This window comes from Dendropsophus ebraccatus, chromosome 4 (genome assembly GCF_027789765.1).
Source record: "Dendropsophus ebraccatus isolate aDenEbr1 chromosome 4, aDenEbr1.pat, whole genome shotgun sequence".
NCBI lineage: Eukaryota > Metazoa > Chordata > Amphibia > Anura > Hylidae > Dendropsophus > Dendropsophus ebraccatus.
The window spans coordinates 106,994,365-107,015,632 of record NC_091457.1 but is presented as its reverse complement, the minus strand read 5'-3'; the positions used below and the strand labels follow the sequence as shown (position 1 = coordinate 107,015,632).

General features: G+C 41.0%; 1 protein-coding gene across 1 annotated transcript in view; it reads right to left on the bottom strand.

The window, feature by feature from the left end:
- Window positions 1-18,472, bottom strand: part of GRM7 (glutamate metabotropic receptor 7) — a 319,156-nt gene extending 300,684 nt beyond the window's left edge. The window contains exon 1 of the mRNA XM_069966643.1: window positions 17,966-18,472. Coding sequence (XP_069822744.1) covers window positions 17,966-18,472 — 507 coding nt within the window. The remainder of the gene's footprint in view (window positions 1-17,965) is intronic.
- Window positions 18,473-21,268: the final 2,796 nt, after the last annotated feature.

Below are 21,268 nucleotides of genomic sequence, written 5' to 3'. Positions count from 1 at the left end.
AAACCTGCAACTTTAAACAATGGTAAGTCCAGGTGCGAAGCGACAATGAGCAGTAAATCGTGACTGCTACGAGGCCAGTAACGCTGTGTGTATGACCAGTATTATAGATGTGGCAGGGCTGGTTTCTCACTTGTGTACCATGATGACGCACTGAGCTAAAATTATGCAGGATGTTCACCTGGAGTCCTATGTATAACCATAAGTATTAGCTTGCAATACATTGTAATTTCACCTTGCACTTTATCAAATGACAAACTAAGCTCAAGGGCATCACTAGAATGACACCTGCAATAGAGAAACCATTTAAAGGGGTACTGCGGATTTTTTTTTTTTTTTAATTAACTGGTATCAGAAAGTTATACAGATTTGTACATCTAAACCAAACACAAAAAGGACTAAGGGCAGCACTCATCCAAACAGCAGAGATAGGCAGTAAATTCACTCACTGGGCGACTGTGGGTGAAACATATAGATTTGGTGGAGTGAGTATGATCCCTGCCCTGTGATTACAGCTCCTCTTTTCTAAGTCCTGAATGCAATCCTTTTGTTTGTGTTTTCTTTTAAGATTTGTAAATCTAGTACTTCCAGTACTTATCAGATGCTGTATGTCCTGCAGGAAGTGGTGTATTCTTTCCAGTCTGAAACAATGCTCTCTGCTGCCATCTCTGTCCTTGACAGGAACTGTCCAGAGATGTAGCAGATCCCTATAGTAAACTTCTACTGATTTGCACAGTTCCTTCCACGGACAGAGGTGGCAGCAGTGCCAGAATGGAAAAAGAATAGCTTAACGGTGCAAACAGGAGAGAGGAAGAGGGTACATAAGCTGAACACAAAAAACACATAGGGCCATAAGCCCAAAGGGCCCCCTCTATCTAGTACCTCCTCCTATAATGGTGTCTGAAATATATTAAAATATAACTTTTATTAAGTAATAGATAGAAAAGTAAATAAACTAGATACGTATTTAAAAACACAGTAGCTGGACGAGGGATTTTCCTTCTCAGCCTTTCTGTAGTATACTTGAGTTAATAGAGAAGAAAATAATGTACAGTATAACAAGATGTATCAGTGTATCTAGTTATATATAGTATACAAAGATTATTTATAAATATAGGTACGATGCGGACTGGTGCCCTTACTCCTCTGTTATTTAGCGGGACATGAATTGGGTAGAGGGACTAATATCAGCACTGACATCTTGAGGAATTAGTCTATAGTGATAGATGTGGTACCTAACTAGAAAGGTTATGCGGTATTGGTGACTAACTATTGTGATGGAACAAGTGTCGGGAGCAATGGTGTCACTATGGCGTGATGGATCACGATGTATCGCAGTGTATGTGATATCCTAACAGCTTACATAGATATTATCTTTAGTACACATCTCCGGGACTGCTGATGTAGCATCTATGACAGCTTGTACTCACTGCGCATGCGCATGCTGTGGTCCAGGCTGTAGTTTAGTGACCCGTGGTACGCATGCGTGATGTTACCCGTGATATGAGAGGCAGTATGTAAGCCCCTTGTTGGATCAGCTGATCAGTCGGATCAGCTGATGGTCTATTGCTTAGTGTTGGAGGTGGAGGCTGCCGAGGCCAGGTACACGCCCCTAACTGTGAGCTTTACGTCATCCGAGCTACCTATCAGCAACTAACGTATGTGCTGGTCCCTCCTTGTCCCGCCCGCATTATGTCATAGGGATGGGGTTTACAACAGGGCACCATCCCAGGACACGCCGCCATCTGCCCTGTGCCTGAAGAAGCCCATGTTAGGGCGAAACTAGTCGCAGGGGCAGCGTGTGTCATATTTTAATTAGCAGTGCTGGAGTAGCTTTGTTACTACACATATCTAAAATGTAGGGCTAACAGCTATCAGTCTATTGACTGTTGGTACCCAGCATTTTAGAGACTAATAGCGGCATTAGCAGCGCCTTTGGGTAGTGACCCCAGGAGGCCTTCAGGCCACACAGTCATCTCAGCTTAGCTGAGTATATAGCGCTGTTGATGTTTATAGACTATATAGGGACTTTATGATAGCGGTTGCCCTCCGTGTTTATTATAAGAGACATTATCCTGAGTGTGTTTCACTATAACTACAAGTAATTGGGTGAAACCACACAGGTGTGTAACGTCTGCTACTTATGTCCAGCTACTGTGTTTTTAAATACGTATCTAGTTTATTTACTTTTCTATCTATTACTTAATAAAAGTTATATTTTAATATATTTCAGGAACCATTATAGGAGGAGGTACTAGATAGAGGGGGCCCTTTGGGCTTATGGCCCTATGTGTTTTTTGTGTTCAGAATGGAAAAAGTACATAACTTCCTGCAGGGCAAACAGCAGCTGATAATTACTGAAAGACTTGAGATTTTTAATTAGAAGTCATTTACAAATCTATATAACTTTTTGATATCAATTGATTTGATTTTTTTTTTCTGGAGTACCCCTTTAAAGAGAACCTGTCAGGATTTTCATGCTGCCTGAATGAAGGACAGAATAAAAAAGGAACAGGTTCCCAGACTTGTCGCTACAGTCGCTATATATGACATACTTAACCTTGGAGGTTGAGCTGGTTTTTTTTTACATCAGTTTGGAGCATTACTTAATAAGAGAAATCCACATAAAGTTCCACCACGGTGATCCACGATCTGCATGGACCTATATGGAGGTCACACTATTGGGTCTTTGGTCACTCAATAAGTTTGCCATCCCTGTCCACCATAAGTAGAGCTACTTTCTTCTCTACTGCCAGTTATAGGACATGAATGGATTCTTGCTCTAGAGTCTCATAGACCTCTCGTCTCCCCTATATTGTACAGCGTTCTGCAGTATTATGCGTACCAGCCTCCTCCTCATTCTCCACAAATCTTACTTCTAAAACCTTTGAAAACGTTTCATTCAGCTTCATCACAACACATTCACTATCCCAGAAGACCAGACCCAGATGTGTCAGATCTCTTTTGTTGCCGAGCTGTTTTGCCATATTTCCTGGAGCATCGTTGCTTCCTTCTGGGCCCTGGATACAGGGAAGGTTTTTGTTTTGTTATTTCGGGCGTATTCTCAGTAAATCTGTCACACAGGTTTTATCACTTGTGTCTGAAGGAATTCTACAGTGTATAAAATCAGAGATCAGCTGCGTCAGAGCAGTCTCCCATAACTAGCATTGATTATAACATAAAGGGATCAGTTCTCATCTGTCACAACAAACCTACTTGGTGGAGCAGCCCAGTGACCCATGAAAGGACTTGCTAAGAGAAAGCTGGAAGAAAAGGCAGGGAATGGGGCCATGTGCCGGGGACAGAGAGAACACAGTGGTCACAGCTGGTAAATCACACTGGTATGTGATCTGTGAAATCTACCATGAGTGTAGAAAGAACGCTTGCCAAAAATGTTATATACTGTATATGTAATGTACATTCACTCATTCACGTGTAAGATTGTATAAAAAACTGCTTACATTAGGCAGTGTGCAGTACTGTATATACAATAGAGGCAACCAATGTGGCCAGGATGGAGGCCCATAGAGTGAGGAGCCCCATCTGAAGAGAACCCACTGACCATGGGCAGTGTGAACCCGTACAGGGCTGCCCAATAGATGTAAAGATTCCTCTACAGAAATCAACAATCAATCAAAATGTGATATGTAATACGCCTCTACATCTGGTGTACCCTGATCTTAGCGCAGAATGGTGAGTAGAACTGACACCATACTTACCTACTGGCACTTTTTGTTTATAACTATTCTACTCCATGAAGAGCTGTTTTTCTCTCTTTTCAGCTACCTGCCAAAGACTCCCAAAAGACACTAAATAATGTATTCTAGCTCCAAATCCTATTGTAAATGCTATACTCTTCTTTTTTAGGCCATTTCCCAATTTCTTGGCCTGAATTCAAAATTAAAAATTGTGACAGAAAGTAAATTTTTTAAGGTACAAACATGGTAGATGCACGTGATAGATAATAGACAGAGATGTGTTAGATGGTTGACAGATAGATATGTGATAGATATATAATAAGACAGACAGATAGATAGATAGATAGATAGATAGATAGATAGATAGATAGATAGAAGATAAATAGATAGATAGGAGATAGATAGATAGCACATAGATAAGAGATAGATAGATAGATAGATAGATAGATAGATAGATAGATAGATAGATAGATAGACAGGAGATAAATGGATTGATCGATGGATAAGCAAAAGATAGACAAATAGATAAATAGATGGATGGACAGAAAAATAGATGGATAGATAGACCTGCTAGAGATAACTAGATAGACAAAGAGACATGGGACAGATGGATAGGTTATAGATACTGTAGAAAGACAGAAACAGGGAGAACACCCTTTGGGTTTCCGTCTGCTGTCGTTGTGCTGTTCTTTAAATGGAAGCTCTGACGGATTCCCTGAAAGAAGATCCAGCGCAGGTGTGACCCTCACCTTAGGACATAGCCTACACAAAAATAAAAAAAAGTAGCCATGCAACTCAGCAAATGATGAGAAAAGTAGGCTTTTGTTCGCCCGTACATGTGTGTGATGTTTGTGCTAACTTTATGGAGCCATTTTGCAAAAGGCAATGAGTCTTCTCTATGACCGGAGTCCACAGCCATTTTTAAGAGCAAAATCCTTCCATAATTGTGCAAAATGGGTGAAAATTATATTTTTGCTGCGTGAGAGATATTTTTACACCTCCACATCTAAGCATTAATTTTGTGCTTTAAGAAGCATTTCAGCACAACATTGGTTGGATTCCTATTAGAAATTGTCCATTATTCAAGTTGTGAATGCAATGGTTCCCAGCTCACAGAGTGATAATTGAATGTGAGAGTGCAGGCAATTCCAGATATTTCTAGTACAGAGAGGCCGAGTCTGTGTAAATACAATAAGAGATAAAAGAATCTCATAACCAAGGAAAATCAGAAAATCAATGAATGGGACTAAATTAGTCAGTTACCACATGATTGCTCCTTTTGTTATGTATATGTCATCTTTAATCCTGTTTTCTGGCCTGGAGATTGGAGTTGAAATTCTATGGCCACATGCACAGCATACACACAATGCCTTCCCTGCACACTGTCCGTAGCGGTGGCATTTTATCAGGCGGCCGGTAATCAATTATAATGCTTACCTCATGGTAAAATTCAATCAAGTGACTGCTGCAGATTACAAGCACCATGCAGGAGAAAGATTACCGCTTTATTCTTTGTGGTTTGTCTATATTGTATGATTGTGGATTATATATGTTTTACCAACATGGTACATATACACACATGGTATACAACATGGTACAGTTGCACATGTACAGTTATAAGCCGGGTTCACACACAGTATGACACCGGACGTTCTGTGACATGGCCGTGTCACAGAATGGCTGGTGTCAGTGAAGGCCGCAAGGAATCCCAGCCAGATTGTATACAGAGTGTATACACTCTGGACAGGATTCCATTGAAATCAATTTAATTAAATAACTGTTGTGGTTGCAAAACTGCAAATACGGCCATTGTTTAACAAAATTATACGTAGTGTGAACCTAGCCGTATATTAATTGATGCCCAGGTTATATCAGAAAGAAGAATCTTATATTCATAACATGTATTTATTTAGATATTTATAACATGTCAGCTGTTTCTCTAGAATTCACAAAAGATGCTCAGGTTATATCAGCATGATTCATATCACTATTTAGAAGAAGATGTATAACTAATAAGAGCTGTACATACAGTATATAATTATTAGAGATGAGCTGATTACCGGTGGCTGCAGAAGATGGATGCAGCCCTACTGCTGCCTGGAAAACATAAATACAGTCATAAACTACGGTATGTTCATATTGTGTAAAACACCGGCCGTTCTGTGACCCGGCCGATGTCTGTCAAGATCATCCTGGCTAGTACTGCAGTACCGGCAGTATGATCTTCATTTCTACTGAATTGGGATGCGGGCGCTCCATTGTGTGAACTGACATGTCTGTGCAGCTACTATTCAATGAATAGCGGCCGCACAAAACTGACAAGTCAGTTTTTTGTGCAGCCGCTTGGAATACCGGCCGGAGCGTATACTATGTGTATACGCTCCAGCTGGGATTCCATTCATTCACATATAACCTATCTTCTGCAGAAATCACAGCCGTTGTTGCAAATTGCAACAACGGACATGATTTATGCGAAAGATATGTTTTTAAACATAGCCATAGGGTGTATCCATGTCTTCCAGGAATCCCTATGGCTGCATCGAACTTCTGAAGCCACCGCTAATCAAATGGTGCACATTCGGGTTTAGACAGAACCAAGCATGGTCGAGGTTCTCCTGTCTCTAATAATTATATTCACAAGATGCCCAGGTTATACCAGCCTAGACTATACCACTATTTACAAGAAGATGTGTCATTTATACCAGCTGTTCATAAACATACATACATAAATCATTATATAAAGAAGATGCCCAGGTTATACCAGGATAGTCCATATCACTGTATACAAGAAGATGTGTAATTTATACCAACTGTTCATAAACAAGTAAATACAGAAGATGCCCAGGTCATACCAGCATGGTCCATATAACTATATGCAGTAAGATTTATAAATTATACCAGCTATACTTATACAAATATTTACTGTATGATGCCCAGGTTATACCGGCACGTTTCAGATAAATATATACAAGAAGATTAATAATTTATACCAGTTATACATATATAGTGTCATTATATGCCAGTAGATGCGCAGGATATACCAGCAGGATCCATATAAATATTGACAAGATGTAAAACTTATGTATAACTTATACCAGGTGTACATATAAAATGATGTATCAGAAGATGCCCAGGTTATACCAGGCTGGTCTAGATAATAATTGTGATTATTCTATATAAATACAGTATTTTGTGCTGGTATTATGACACTGGGGTGTAATCACAGTCTTCAGCGCTCGGCATTGTGTTCTGTGTGCGGTTGGAGAATGATTATAGGAGCCTCATGGTTTTGTGTTGTTCCATATAATCAATGTTTTCTATTGCTATGATTGCGGGTCACATGGTGTTTACCTCTTCTAGATGGTGACCTGTACTTGGTGCTATCATGGTGCAGGATCTTTACAGTAAAACAGATTAGGAAATTGATTGTTAATATAAAAATGATGTGTTTCTGAGAGGTCAGGGATTTGCTTTGATGCGTTAAAGTCCGAACAATGCATTAGACCTATGCGCAGCTCCGGAGTTGTTGAGTAATACTTAATTCTCACTACCTAATGTAAGACTGCTGCAAAGCCTAATGGGTAAACAGTGTACGGTCCATTATACAGGCAATCCAGCTAGTATTCAAAAGCTATTCCCAAAATGGGATATGTCTTATACAGACAGGTCTTGTACCTTTTGTGGACACTATGGTAAGGACTTCATAACTTATAAATCACCAGTAAGCAAATCAGAAAATAAGAATTGAGCCCAGGGTGGCACATGATGTGAAAGAGTAGGGAGGTGTACCTATAGGTATAGGTTCTTAGTTGATGAATAGTTTTATTGTAGAGGGGTTTATGCAACAAAGTAGCTGCTGGTGCCCATGGAGCAGAGGCCATGTCATGGTTGATCACATATTAGTTATGTCACCAAGTACAGCTCTCTTCTCTTCTGAGTGAGGAGGTGGACCTGCATTGAGTTGTCCTCTCCAAGAAATAAAATAGAGTACATGGTCCTCCTGTGCTGGACCTGAGGGTTATACATATCAGTTAATACCAATAAAAGGGAGCTGGTTTTGCTTTATAATACTACCCCTAGTCATGGCTTGAATTGACTATGGATTATGCTTCTCAAAGTTCCTTAATTTATAACTAGCCAAGTGGGAGTGCTCAACTTTTTTTTATATCAGTAGAGTTACCACCTGTGCTGAAGGAAAGGGCATAGGAGACAACCATTCTAGAGTTCAGAAAAGGGTCCCAGTCATCAGCTCACCACCAGTCTGATATGTATTACCTTCTGTATCTTACTGGCATGCCCTTTAAGTATAATGTTACTTTGATATTATGAGTATTTACGGAGAAATAAGATTTCAGATACATGTCTGATGCCACATTGCTCCTTACGTACACCTACATCTGACAGACGTATTCTTTCTCTTCTAGACATGACTCTCAAAAGATCATCAGGATATTTTGGCTGCAATTCTTCAACATAAATTAATGGATTTTCACCAAGGCAATTGACCCACTGAAGACCTACAATAAGATCGCACAATGAAATCTGATCCTCACAGTCATACCAATAATATGCTGGACCAATTAACCCAATGTTAATGGCAATTAACAAGAAGTGACTAAGTTGTCCCACAAGTTAATGATGTTCCCTTTATTATCTGTGACATTTCCCATTGACCACTTAAGAATTAATGAATAGATGTCAATTGTTTTATAAATGTGTTTATGATTTATTTATATGACTGGATTACCGTTATCAGGAAGATACAATGATCTCAGTGATCCCTATGTAGTCTTGTATATGTATATAGGCTGCAAGTAATGTAGCACTCCTCCTTTATCCTCTGTATTATAGCTGATTAACTTCTATATTAAAGAAACACAGTGCCATGTCAAATGCATGACCCGAAGAGGAGGAGCACAACAAAGCAATTCAAAGAACATGAGACTGTGAATGCTGGGATCCCACTAAACACAGCGGTGTCCCACCTCAGTCTGTGATTTGGCTAAGCAGGTATGTCCTGTGGTGATGATTAGTGATAAGCGAATACTGTTTGATCGAATAGATATTCGATCGAATAGTAAGGAATTCGATCTATTGAATATTATCGAATAGTCCGCCGCATATTCAATAAATATTCAATAAGCGTTCAAATCCCCCAGTTTCCAGCTTTTACCTCCAAGTGGTCGAATAGATGTTTTTCAATCATCGAATACTTGTTCCCATTGACTTTAATGGGATAGAATATTCAATCGAATATTCGAATATTCGGGAGATATTCGTAGGAATATCGAATATTCGAATATTTCACTATTCACTCATCACTAGTGATGATGCTTAACTGGAAACAGGAAAAAGTGGTGACCAGCATGGATGGAGAGCCAAGGGAAGAACAGGGGGTCAGGGAAGGTGGGCATTGTTTCTTTTTTCTTTTTAAAACCATTCCCAGCCATATATTTAAAAAGGTTTATCTCTGAACAACCCCTTTAAAGGAAAAGTCTGGGCGTTTTGAAGATCTGGCAGCCAGCATGGGCAGGAAGGAATTTGATAAGGTGGGCGGCAGGACCAGCCTCAGAACCCCCAACGGCCTCCAGGATCTCCATTGATGACACATCAAAGCCTAGCTAATAGACTGGCCGCTCAGCCAGTCAGTGAGTAGGGCAGGACGCTACTCCACTCACTAATTGGCTGAGCGGCAGGGTCCCTGGCTGTGCAATCCTGTCTTCACCTCCAAGACAAACTTGTCTGGGGTGACAACCCACTCAGCCGTAGGACCCAAACATGCCATAGGAAGACATCAGGGGAGCATGGAAAGGTAAGAATAACCTGTTTGTTATTTAAGGGCAGCACTATATGAAAAGTTATGTTTGAACAGAATACCCCTTTTTATTTTTTTTTTATATTTGAACATTTTTCTTTGTCTGTTTTGGACAGGTTTTGGCCTTCAATATGTGACCATACAAATAAGATAAAAGTGATTTGACAGTAGAAAACTTGCGACATGAATGATCGCCTGGTCATTGAACATTGAACAGTGATACGTATTAGTTGATAATGGCTGCTCCAGTTGTTCAGACTGGCCTTCCATTTCCACTGACCAATTATTCTTTGGGAACTTTCTTTCATGGAGCTATTGTTCAAATAATGGATGACTGCACCGTATACATTTAATTATTAGAGACTGTTGGACGAGTTTTAAACAGAGTCACCTGACAATTTATTATTGGTCAGCTAAACGTCTGTTTTATATATATTACATAAGGAACAATCATTTTGGTTAAATTGTGTAGGGCCACCTTAACAGGCATTCCACTAGACAACCCTGGGGACCTTTATTACGCAGTCTCAATTACCCAGTCAGCTCCAGTGATTGCGTTCTAGAGGCTGACAGGTACAGAACAAAGACAGCCTCCTACCTTTGTCCGCTTCAAGATTGGCATTGATCTCTATGCTTAGGGGATCTGAGCTTTGATCCTTGCTGTTAGGGCATGAATGTTGTCAAATCCAGCCACACTCTCACTAATGACTGTGCAGGTGCAGCTACACAATCAGGCATGTGCAGGTACAGTATGCTGTTCTACATCCCACTGTACATCGTTTAGCATTTAAGAAGTATTATTTGTTTAAAGCAGATATAAACTTATGAAATCCATACTCAAATTTCAAGTAACCAAAAGGTTGGCATGTTTAATTCCCCCTGCTATTTAAGTGGAGGACCGCTAGGCAGGTCATATCTACAGTATTTCTGGAGAACCCAACAATTTCAGGCATTATATGCTGCAAGGGGAACCCGCAGGTCCTTGCAGTACCCCCAACCCCCCTACACACACACTTAACCACTTGCTGCCAGCACGTGTAATAGCGCCAGCAGCAGGCGGGGAATGAGGAGCAAGCAAGCGCTGACCTGACAGGTCGGCGCTCGCTTGCTCCTAGAGATTGCGCCTTGTAATAGGGGCTTTGCACATTTACAGTATGTGATGTTTCAATTCATTTTTTTTGGGGGGGGGGGGGGGATTAACACTGGGAGTCTGCCCGAGCATACCCAGCTTAATGCTGCTTAATAGAAACTTAGTCATTATGAGGAATTAAGGTTAGCTGACATCATATATTTTGTGGATTATATAATAGCTCGCTGATATTAACAAATACTGTGTAATACAGTATCTTGTGTTTGGTGCGATTTGTGTAATACTTCATTGTTCCTGGGGTGGAGCTGTGGGGAAAATTAATATTTGCTGCTATTTTTCCCACAGAATAGTTAGTTACAAAAAAAAGAAAAAAATAACTAAAATCTCCTATCCTCAATAGTGTTACTTATCCAGGGTCTTATATTGAGAACTCTGGGCCTCTCCAATAAGATCATATACTCCTTCTGTTATATACAAATATATAGCAACATCTCAGAAATGTGTAGATCACATTGTAGTATAGGGAAAACATCCATGAATCATGGTCAAACCACAACACTGCTGTCTCTTCTTGCTGCCTCCACTTAGGTCCTACATTTACTGCCTCTGCTTGGTTTCTTACAGTGGAAATAATTATGTATGAAGTAAATGGCCTGAGACATTCAGAGACGTCCTTCTATTCTGTCTCTGTCACCTTTGTACACTCAGAAATGAAACTTGTGGATCCATTTTCGTCTCTTTATTCTGACATTGTGCACAATTAATTCAATTTCAGAAAGTCGTCGGCTAAGGGTGAAATGTCAGCTGGAATCTTTCTGCTGTTGTTGCCCCCTGATACTACTTCAGAGACATAGAGACATGGACCACAGATGGACCAAGGGAAGCAATGCTTTCTACTTAAAGGGAACAAAAACAAAAACTTTACAGTCACAGTACATTTTTAAACTTTTAAATAAAGTAAAAACAGCACTGGCTTATGGGTCATGGCAGATGCTTCTAGGCTGGGATGGCTGACAGCATAGAGCAATAAATGTATTACATTGCAAAGAAAATGGGCAGAAAATACACCAGCCTTTATATTAAGCGGAACCTATCACCATGACAATACTACCTAAGATATCAGCATCATGTTATAGAGCAGAAAGAGATGAACAGATTGATATATATATATATCTTTATGGGGAACGATTCGGTATAACTTATTATTAATTTATTGATTGAAAGCTCTAATGTGTCCATGCTAAAGAGTTCAGTCCACTGAGTGACATCGCCCACTGGACTCTTTAACACAAAATGATCAGGGATTTCAATCAACAAATTACAAGTTATACTTGATCTTTTCTCACAAAGATATATATCAATCTGCTCAGTTCTTCCTGCTCTATAACATGATGGCCATAGATTAAATAGCATTGTCTTGGTGACAGGTTCTCTTTAAGCTAATAGATACACTTACAGAGTTACAGATACAGATGTGTATATAACATTTAGTATGCTATGTCCTAAAAGCTCCTGTAGATGTAATGTGTAGGAGCCACAATACTTTTTGTTCATACATTGAAAGAACTGTTATGAGAAAGTTTCCATACTAGAGACAATTTTTTTCCAGGTTCAATGCTGCTTCCCTGTCATTCCATATTCTGACTTCTGGTCGGCAGTAATTTTCAGGTCATTATTACTTTACAGGTCTCCTGAATTTCAGGTTGCAAACTCATTTTCTTCCACCAAGGTCTAGAAACAAGGGTGTCATCTCCTCCTCTGAGAGTCAGCATTCCCAGAGGTATTTCACAACTTCCCCAGCAGAGGAGGATTGGGGCAAATTGCCATCCGTCAGGTTTACAGTAATTAGTTGCACCTCAGCTATAGAGTGCTTGGCATGGAGTGCACATTATCCTGGAAATGCAACGTATTGATCAAGAATACAGCTCAGGCTACAAAGCTAATGACAATGTAATGATAGAGGTCAAGTCACTGTAACACAGATCATCACTCCCACCGTCATTTTTTTTACTTTCACATGTTCTTGTAAAATTGCATCTTGAACATTGTAATGGTATCTAGGGTTCAAAAAGAACTACAGGTCCCAGCTTGGTGAACCTCACCAATGTTCAAAATGGGTTGGTGAGCCACAGATTGCTTTTGAGGCTACTTATTAACATGGGGAATTGTCAATGTATTTTTGCAAAACTTTAAAACATTTTGCAAATGAAACAGGCATGGATTTCACCGATTTTAGGAAAATCCAAAATTGAGAGGCAGGTATCTTAATAAATGATGCTCAATCCACTGTTTTTAGACTGGTACAGTATATGAAATGCTTATTGTCTCCAAGACACATATTTGCTGAGCCAGAAAATATATTTAAGACTTCATTTTAAAGGTATTGTCCAGGATTATAAAAAATTGAATGTCACCTTCCAAGACCAGTGCCACACCTGTCTGCAGGTTGTGTGTGGTATTACAGCTTAGCCCTACTGGCTTCAATGAAGCTGAGCTGCCATACCAGACACAATACATGGACAAGTACAGCAGTTCTGTACAACTCTTCTGACTCCTTACAATGGCAGTATTGGCTTCAGATGCTAGATGCAAACAATCAAACTAAAATGACAACTGCAAATGATGAATTATAATCAGATTAGGAAACTAAAATGTATATTATTTATAGATTGCTATTTTTTAATGTTATCTATGTAGCACGGCCCTCACCTAACACATGCCAAGTATAATATTGGTCTGTTCTTATGAGGCAGAGGGACTTTTGGGCCCCCTCAGGCACCAGGTACAACCCCTTCCTCTGCATGCACTGTAGCTACATAGCTAGGCTTTCCTTCCACTATACTAGTTTCCTGTCCTAGCTCTGTAGGTGACTTGTTGGCACCCCTCTTGACAGCACATCTCTGCTAAATGAGGTCCCTAATGTAATAAAATGACATTATATATAGCCATAAGGTGGTTAGTTTACAGCTCTACAGGCAAGTAAGAGGCATAAAAGAGTTAACATTACATAAGATGTATCTCAACAGCCGGCAGTTGCATTGTCTCTGTAGAAGCTAAAGATTCTGGAAAATGTTAAACTCAGAAAGACTGGAAATGAATATGAGGGAAAGGCAGTGATTTATCAATAAGTGAGAGGCTGTAATGGATCAGCAGCTGGTGGGCGGGGAAAAATTAACAGTATTTTCTCTGGTCTTCAGACCACAGGGAGACCTCTTATTGTTTGAAACTCAGTGTGAAGTGATTAATGGAGTAAGGTTTACTGGCTGCAAGATAGTACTGAGGATGGGAACATAGGGTGGAGGGAAAGGAGGAGGAGAAGAGGCAATGAATGAATCAGGCATAGATCCTGACCATTGACAGCTTTGAAAGGTAGAGAGAGGGAAGTGGATGAAAGAGAATTGCAGACAGGAAACAATGGATGGTGGAAGATGAGAGAAAGGATGTCATGGGAAAGAAGGGAAGGAAGGAGAGAAAGGAGGGGTGGACAGAAGTAAAGAAAGATGGAAGGGAGAGCCAGAGGAAAGAAAGTAACCGAGGGAAAAGAAAGAAGGAGGGGGTGAAAAGGAAGAAAGTGGAAGGGAGAGAAGAAAGGATGGAAGGAACGAAAGTAGGAAAGACAAAGTGATAGGAAAATGAAGAAAGAGGAGAGAGGGAGAAAAGGGGGACGTTTACAGAATAGAGAGGGCAAGGAAGGGAGTAACAAGGAATAAATGTAGGGAAAGGAAGGAAGCAGACAAAGGGGAAGGAGATTAAGGAAGGAGAAAGGGGAAGGAGATTAAGGAAGGAGAGAGGCGCAAAAGAATTAATGAGTGATGGAAGGAAGCAATTGATGAAGGGTAAAGAGATAGAGGGCAAGAGAGAAAGGCAGTACAGAGGGATAAAGGGAGAGGAGAGGAAGGAAGGATGAAGGAAAGGAATGCAGGAAGTGAAGCGGACTAAAGGAGGGAGTAAGGAAAGACATAGGGAGGAAAGTTAGGAAAGAGACTGAGAGAAAATGTAAGATATGGGTCATGTAAGAACATGAAAACTGTAAGCAAAAAGAAGGATACAAGATGGGAGGGAATTGAGAGAGGGAAATATAAAGATGTTGAAAATTAGAAAAAAATACAAGAGATGATGCATACGAGCATAAAATAGCACAGAATAAGAAATCAGGAATACAAGAGAGAAGAAAGGCAGAAAAAGAGACAAGATAATGGGGGAAAGGAGAAAGCAGAAACAATGTTGCAGAGAACAAGAAATGACAGATAGGGAGAAAATGGGAGGGGGGGAAATGCACAGCAACAATACAAAGAAATGTTCAGAGCTTAAGTTTAGCTAGATCACCTACTTAAAAGACTACAACTCTCACCATGGCATGCTGGTGTTGCAATTCAATAACTGCAAAGCTACAGGTTGCCACCCTGCTCTAAATGGGACCAAGCCAGTGTTATATGGCTTACTGACCCTTCCTTCCCTCTCTTGCTACTCATACTGAGCTATCAAGTCCTCAAATAGAAATGTTTTCATCTATCTATCTATCTATCTATCTATCTATCTATCTATCTATCTATCTACAGCTGGTCTTCGACTCAACCAAATAGTAGACTCTGAGTCAATGACCAGTGAAGGGACAGCTGGTTGCATTGATTCTAGTGGCTTCCTAAAGAAGCTTGGTTGTCCTAGTTGAAAAATCTGAGTTAGGCTAGGTTCACACTGCGTTTTTAGCATCCGTTTAACGGATCAATTTTTTGCAAAAAACGGATGCATTTGTGTGCATCCGTTTTTGATCCGTTTTTCCATTGACTTCCATTATAAAAAAAAACGGATCAAAACGGATATGTTTTTTTTGACGCACAATAAAGTACTGTTGACACTACTTTTTTGACCGCTAAAAAAAAACGGATCCGTTAAACGGATGCTGAAAACGCAGTGTGAACCTACCCTTAGTTAAATAATGGCCCTTAATTGGAATAATAATACAGGAACCAGAGAGGGGTCATTCTCTAGACAGGGGGGCTAGATGTGGAGGAGAGATGCAGGCAATCCACATTGTTCTATAGGATCTGTGCTACTGTACATCACCAGACAGGCGTGAGTGCAGCCATCTGCCCTCTGTGGCTGTTACACATCCTAGTTTACTGCAGTAACAGTATAATGCCGTCTACCCAGAGCTGCACTTGGAGCCATGTAAAGCAGACTCAGGTGGATGTGTTATTAATGATGGTGCCTGTACACTCCAGCATTATGTGCAGTAATGGTTCTCTGCAGAAATAACATGTTTTATGTCTCTAATAAGATAAGGGGGAGGGTGAACTTATCTATAGGTACATTCAATATACAATGAAAACTCATTACAGCAAAATGCAAAAGACAGGTGGCTCAGAAATACCAAGGCAGACTCCATTCACTTCTCTACTGACAGCCAGAGGATGAGCCATCTGTACGTGTGTGATTAAATGTATCCAGGGTGGGTGAGGATCTCAGAATTAAGTCTGTGTGGGAATGGAGAGCAGTTGCAGATATCAGATCTGCTATATACCTTGTATATCCAGTAAGTGTGAGCCAAGCTGTTTACACTGGATCTGCTAATGATCTGCATGCAAATAGGTGAGAATCCAACAATATGTTCTTATAGCTCTCTATATACTGTTTCTATAATACTCAATTAGCACACAGTGTACTGTGCTGCAGTACATTGCTCAGGGTGGAGGTCGGAGATATAGGATTTTAGTTATGTACTTGCTATTATTATATCACTTGATGAATGTCACATCATCTGGGGTCATTGCACATCTAGAAAGTGGTTTCCGGCAGCCCTTGCCTCTTCCTTGTGGTATCTCTGCCGTACAACAGCAGTGTCCCCATTAAGAGATCATCTGTCTTATGTGGACAGACCCAGTGCTACTACCGAAGCAGAGTATTGCTACATGTAAGAGACAACAGCTGTCTATTGGAGTAAATGGCTGTAAAATAGCCCTAATGCACACATGCTCAGCAGCTGGACTTCAGCACCATGGACAGAGCTATCTCCAGCACCATGGACAGAGCCTTCTACAGCAGCATGGACAGAGCCTTCTCCACCACTGACAGAGCCTTCTCCAGCACCATGGACAGAGCCTTCTCCAGCACAATGGACAGAGCCTTCTCCAGCACCATGGACAGAGCCTTCTCCAGCACTTCTTATGGAAAATACACTGTATTTGCTTATATAAGGGGGAAATTAAAGATTGAGTAACCTGATTGAGATTGAGTAACCTGAGAGGATGCCCAGAAGCAGTGGATTTATCTAATGTAGACTCTATGTGGCATTACAATCTATACAGTTGCATTGTGCTACAAGTGTTTAGTCCAAAGTGCTTCTGTACATTGCAACCACATGATATTGTTGTTCATATAAAATGACATTTGCAACAATAAACCTTTAAGGTTTCAGGTAGATATTTTCATCAGGCTCGAGGAACAATTACATTAACTTAGACAGCTGACTAATGGATGTAGCCAAGAGGGACCCAGGGGCTGAGGCTATGCACTCTATTACACCAGTCCAGCCCCAGCAGGAAAATGTGTGAGTTAACATATCATGCAGATATCATGTCAGTGCAAGATGTTATGGACACTTAAACATTCCCATATACAAATACCTATACCTACAACATACACCCACACACTCCTATGTAGCCACTAGCCACCACATCTCCCACTCAGCAGCGACAAAAGATGTGCTGATAATGATGAGCAATGGTCAGTGATTAGCTATAAAAGAGAAGCTTCTCATTCCAAGCAGCGATCTGTAGAGCAGGGACATGGGGTGGAGTGCTTTATTTATGGCAGGATTTCAGAGTTGCACATTAAGAATTATTAATCATTGCAGACTGTTCTGCCCACACATTGGCAAATTCCTTAAGATACATCCAACGCTTAAGAACCAGTGAACGTCAGAATGCAAGATAACCATGTAAAATCAGAGCAAATGCCCATGAGAAAATTACTGCTGGACACACTAACCATTAGGACGCCATCAACTGGATCATATTTATTTCAGTAGAAATTTTTTAAAAAAAGGAGAAATATAAAAAAAAAAGGGTCTGTGCAAAGGAACAAGGAGGAGGTGCATGACATAATAATACACCTAGAACTATATAAGATAAAGACTGAAGAAGGAAGAGGCAGAAAATGGAGAAGTACAGAGATAATCAGGGAGAAAGAAAACAAGTGCACAAGAAACAGTAGATGGACTGAGGGTAAATCCTCTCTTGGAAGCTCAAGGATCAACGTCAAGAGAAAAAGCAACATGTGAACCGTTATTAATTGAATAGCTTTTCATTGACAGCACAAAACATGACAGCTCCTAACAGGTGGACAACCCTGGTAAGCAGTTCCTACCTGAAAGAGTCGCAGGATATTTGCTACCATGATGGACACCGAACTTTCAGATGCCCCAATGACTCCCACTACTTTCTCCGGTCTAACGTAGACTGGTGGCTCCCCGTTGGTGCAGCGTGCATCAGAGGCATCCTTTTGTATGAGAGCCTGGACAAAGGTGAGAGACTGCTCCAGAGCATAAGTGTCCCTAGAGCAAGTGTCCAAGATCCGAGCCCCTAAGGTGACGTTTGGCAGAAGCTCAGGGTCACTGTTGATCTGATCAATGGCATATAGCATGGCTTCCAGCCTGTGGATCCCGTTTTCTTTCCTTATATCCCCACATGGCATTCCTGCAAGACCTCTAGCATGGACAGGAAAGAGTCCCCCCAAAGTGATATCTCCTTCAAGTCTGATAGAATGAGGTGCATATGGCTCCTGCCCTGATACCAGAACTACAGAAACCCAAGAGCCCAGCCAGCAGGATAAATGGAACAGGTGTATAAGCCAAGGGCCCCCCGGAGTCAGCATGGCTGCCCCTAGAGGGAAGAGAATGGCCTCCTTTTGGGGAGGTGATCTTCCAGCTGTGAGAGCCCCAGTCACTAGATGATAAGCTTCTTCTCTATGGACCGCTGCTGCCTCTGACAGCACACTGCTTGCCTCTGCACATCCAGAGCTTTAAAGCTGCTTTCAGAGGCTGGTCCGCCCACCCACCTCATGTCATCACGTACAGCCTGCGTGTTATGTCATTTTCTTGGGAATTTGGGGGTCTTGACTGGCCAGCTCTCAGCTTTGGTACCTGTGTGATCTGGAGGATGAGGAGCTGTTCTGCTGCTGCACCCAGTGCACTCAATGCAGCCACAGAGCACAATAGATTGCAGAGTGAAGGTGCTCAGAATGGATGGGCATCACCTGAGAGCTGGACCTTCTGCAAAAAATGCAGCTCCAGCTCACAAAGTGAGAGGATGAAGTAGAAATCCTCCTTAGCTGTAGAAAGATAAAACCTTCAAAATGGTAATTCCCAGATGCCAGTGCTGCCCAATTATGTCCTCAAAGACACAGGCTAAAGGATAATCCAAAGGGGCAAGATCAAACAAGATGTGTCGTGCACATAAAGCATCAAACAATGAACATTCTAGGGCAATTTATAAAGGAAATCCCCATACAGCAGTAGCAATGTTCAAAAGGGGCGTGCTATGTTGTAAAGGCAGACCCAGGAAACATCTTTCAGTGCTGCTCAGTATAGAGATGCTGAGCTCAGTCACACCCCCAGAACCAATAGCAAACCAGGGGTGTGTTAACTAACAGCCAATCTGTGTGGGAGCTGCACGGAATCAAAGCTGAGACCAGAGAGAGAGAGAGAGGAAAGTATCTATTGTGAAGTCCAAGCTTCATGTATTATAATGCTGATAGAGACATAGAATGCAATAGTTACCATAGGGAAAATGATCTTTTAGGAAAAAGGGATGATCTCTAAGACGCGCAATAGGAGAGGGTAGAAACCTAGCATTAAAAAAAGGTTTTTATGGGCATAAACACAGTGATTTAGTGTTGCACTATTATACTATATCACAGTGGAATTCACAAATAAAAATGTAAAAGGCACTATATAAGTATATACAATAAAAGGCAAATGGACAGAAAAGAGTGGACACATGTCCTTAGTTCATGGGCAAGAAAATTATAAACTGATATATACCATTATACCCACAGGAAATAAGCGTAAAGAAATATACGGAAACATTACTGCCTGGAGAATTAGGTAGATAATCTGAAATGAAAAGCAGATATTGTTAGAGAGAAAATATATAGGTGAACTATAAAGAGACATGTACTAGGTATTAATGGGCCCCAGTGAGACCACTGATGGCATGTGAAAGTAGGGTTATGTTACACTCTCTTTGTTCTCATTGAGGCTCAATGGATTCAGGGTTTTGAGCTTATAAAATTCTCACATTTCTGTATCGTATGGAAATTCTGGCCTCCAAGATTGGGAATGTGCTCAATTGGCAGAACAGAAAAACATAAGAAATGACAATTATTACAGGCAATGGCACTGTGCAGTTAAAAGCCTTATGTGACATTGACCTATGTTTACTAATCCGATTGTGGAGAGTTTGTATTGTACACCTGACATTAAATGTTGCATTTATACCCTAACAAATAGATATTGTGTGTGGAGCACATGTGGGTTTTAATGTTAAAACATTCTCTTATTTGATTAGATTTGAATTTTTATGTGTTATCCAAGATGTTGGCACAGCACAACAGGAAGTGTCACATCTGAAGCCCCCCACAACTCTGGGGTGTCAGCACACCCAAACCTCTTTAGTTCCTTAGTTTCTGAGGTAATTCTTCCTTTAAGAATGGATGATGTTTAAAAGCGATTTTGGGACAAAGGTAAACAATCAGGAAGGGCAGGGGGTGGTGGTAGTAATACTTACCCATGCTGATGCCCCCGCAGCGCTACTCACTGTCACCTGACGGTCTCTTGTAACATCACAGCCTCATTCAGAAATGCCCACTCAACCAATCAATGACTGAAACAGGACACCTCTGCAGTCACTGACTAGCTGAGCGAGTAGTTCCTATGATGACACAGAAACCCAGGAGATTCCGGAGACCAGCAGGTGTAGTAGAGAGTACCCCTTTAAAGAGGTAGTGCGGCACTAAATATTTATTCACAAGATAACACACATTACAAAGTTATACACCGTGTTCCCCCCCACCCACGCTAGACCCGGAAGAGTTGGTGCATTATACTTACCACATTCGTGTCGACCCCCGTCTGCCATCTTGGGACAATGACATTGTCTTTGGGAGGACGGCCAAACCACTCCATACGTCCCTCATGCTGGCCCCCCTATGCCGTGTCATCAGCTGCTCAGCCGCGATTGGCTGAGCATAACTGAGCATAAATGTTTAGCGCGGCACTACCCATGTCCAGGGACATTTCAGGATGGATTTAATTTTTTTGTTATCAGAAGTATATGTGATAATGAAGTTGTAAAAAGAATCAAATGATGTAATTTTTCTTCTTTGGAAGAAAGTTTCAATGTGCTTGTACAGGGTTTTCTACCCAAAAGCAGAAATCTTTTGCTTTGTAGTGGACTCTTTGGAATGCCCAGCCCTCTGCAGGGGCTGTCACTGTGACATCCTGTGCAGTGGGCATGTAACTAGGCAGCAGGGACAGTGCAGGTAGCTACTATCTGGCTGTAATCTGGAGGGGTTTATTTATATGGTCAGGATCTGGGGAAATTACTTGCAGCATACGGCTAAGATCTTATACCTATCTGCAATGTCAGCCTCCTGAGCTCTGCACCCTGT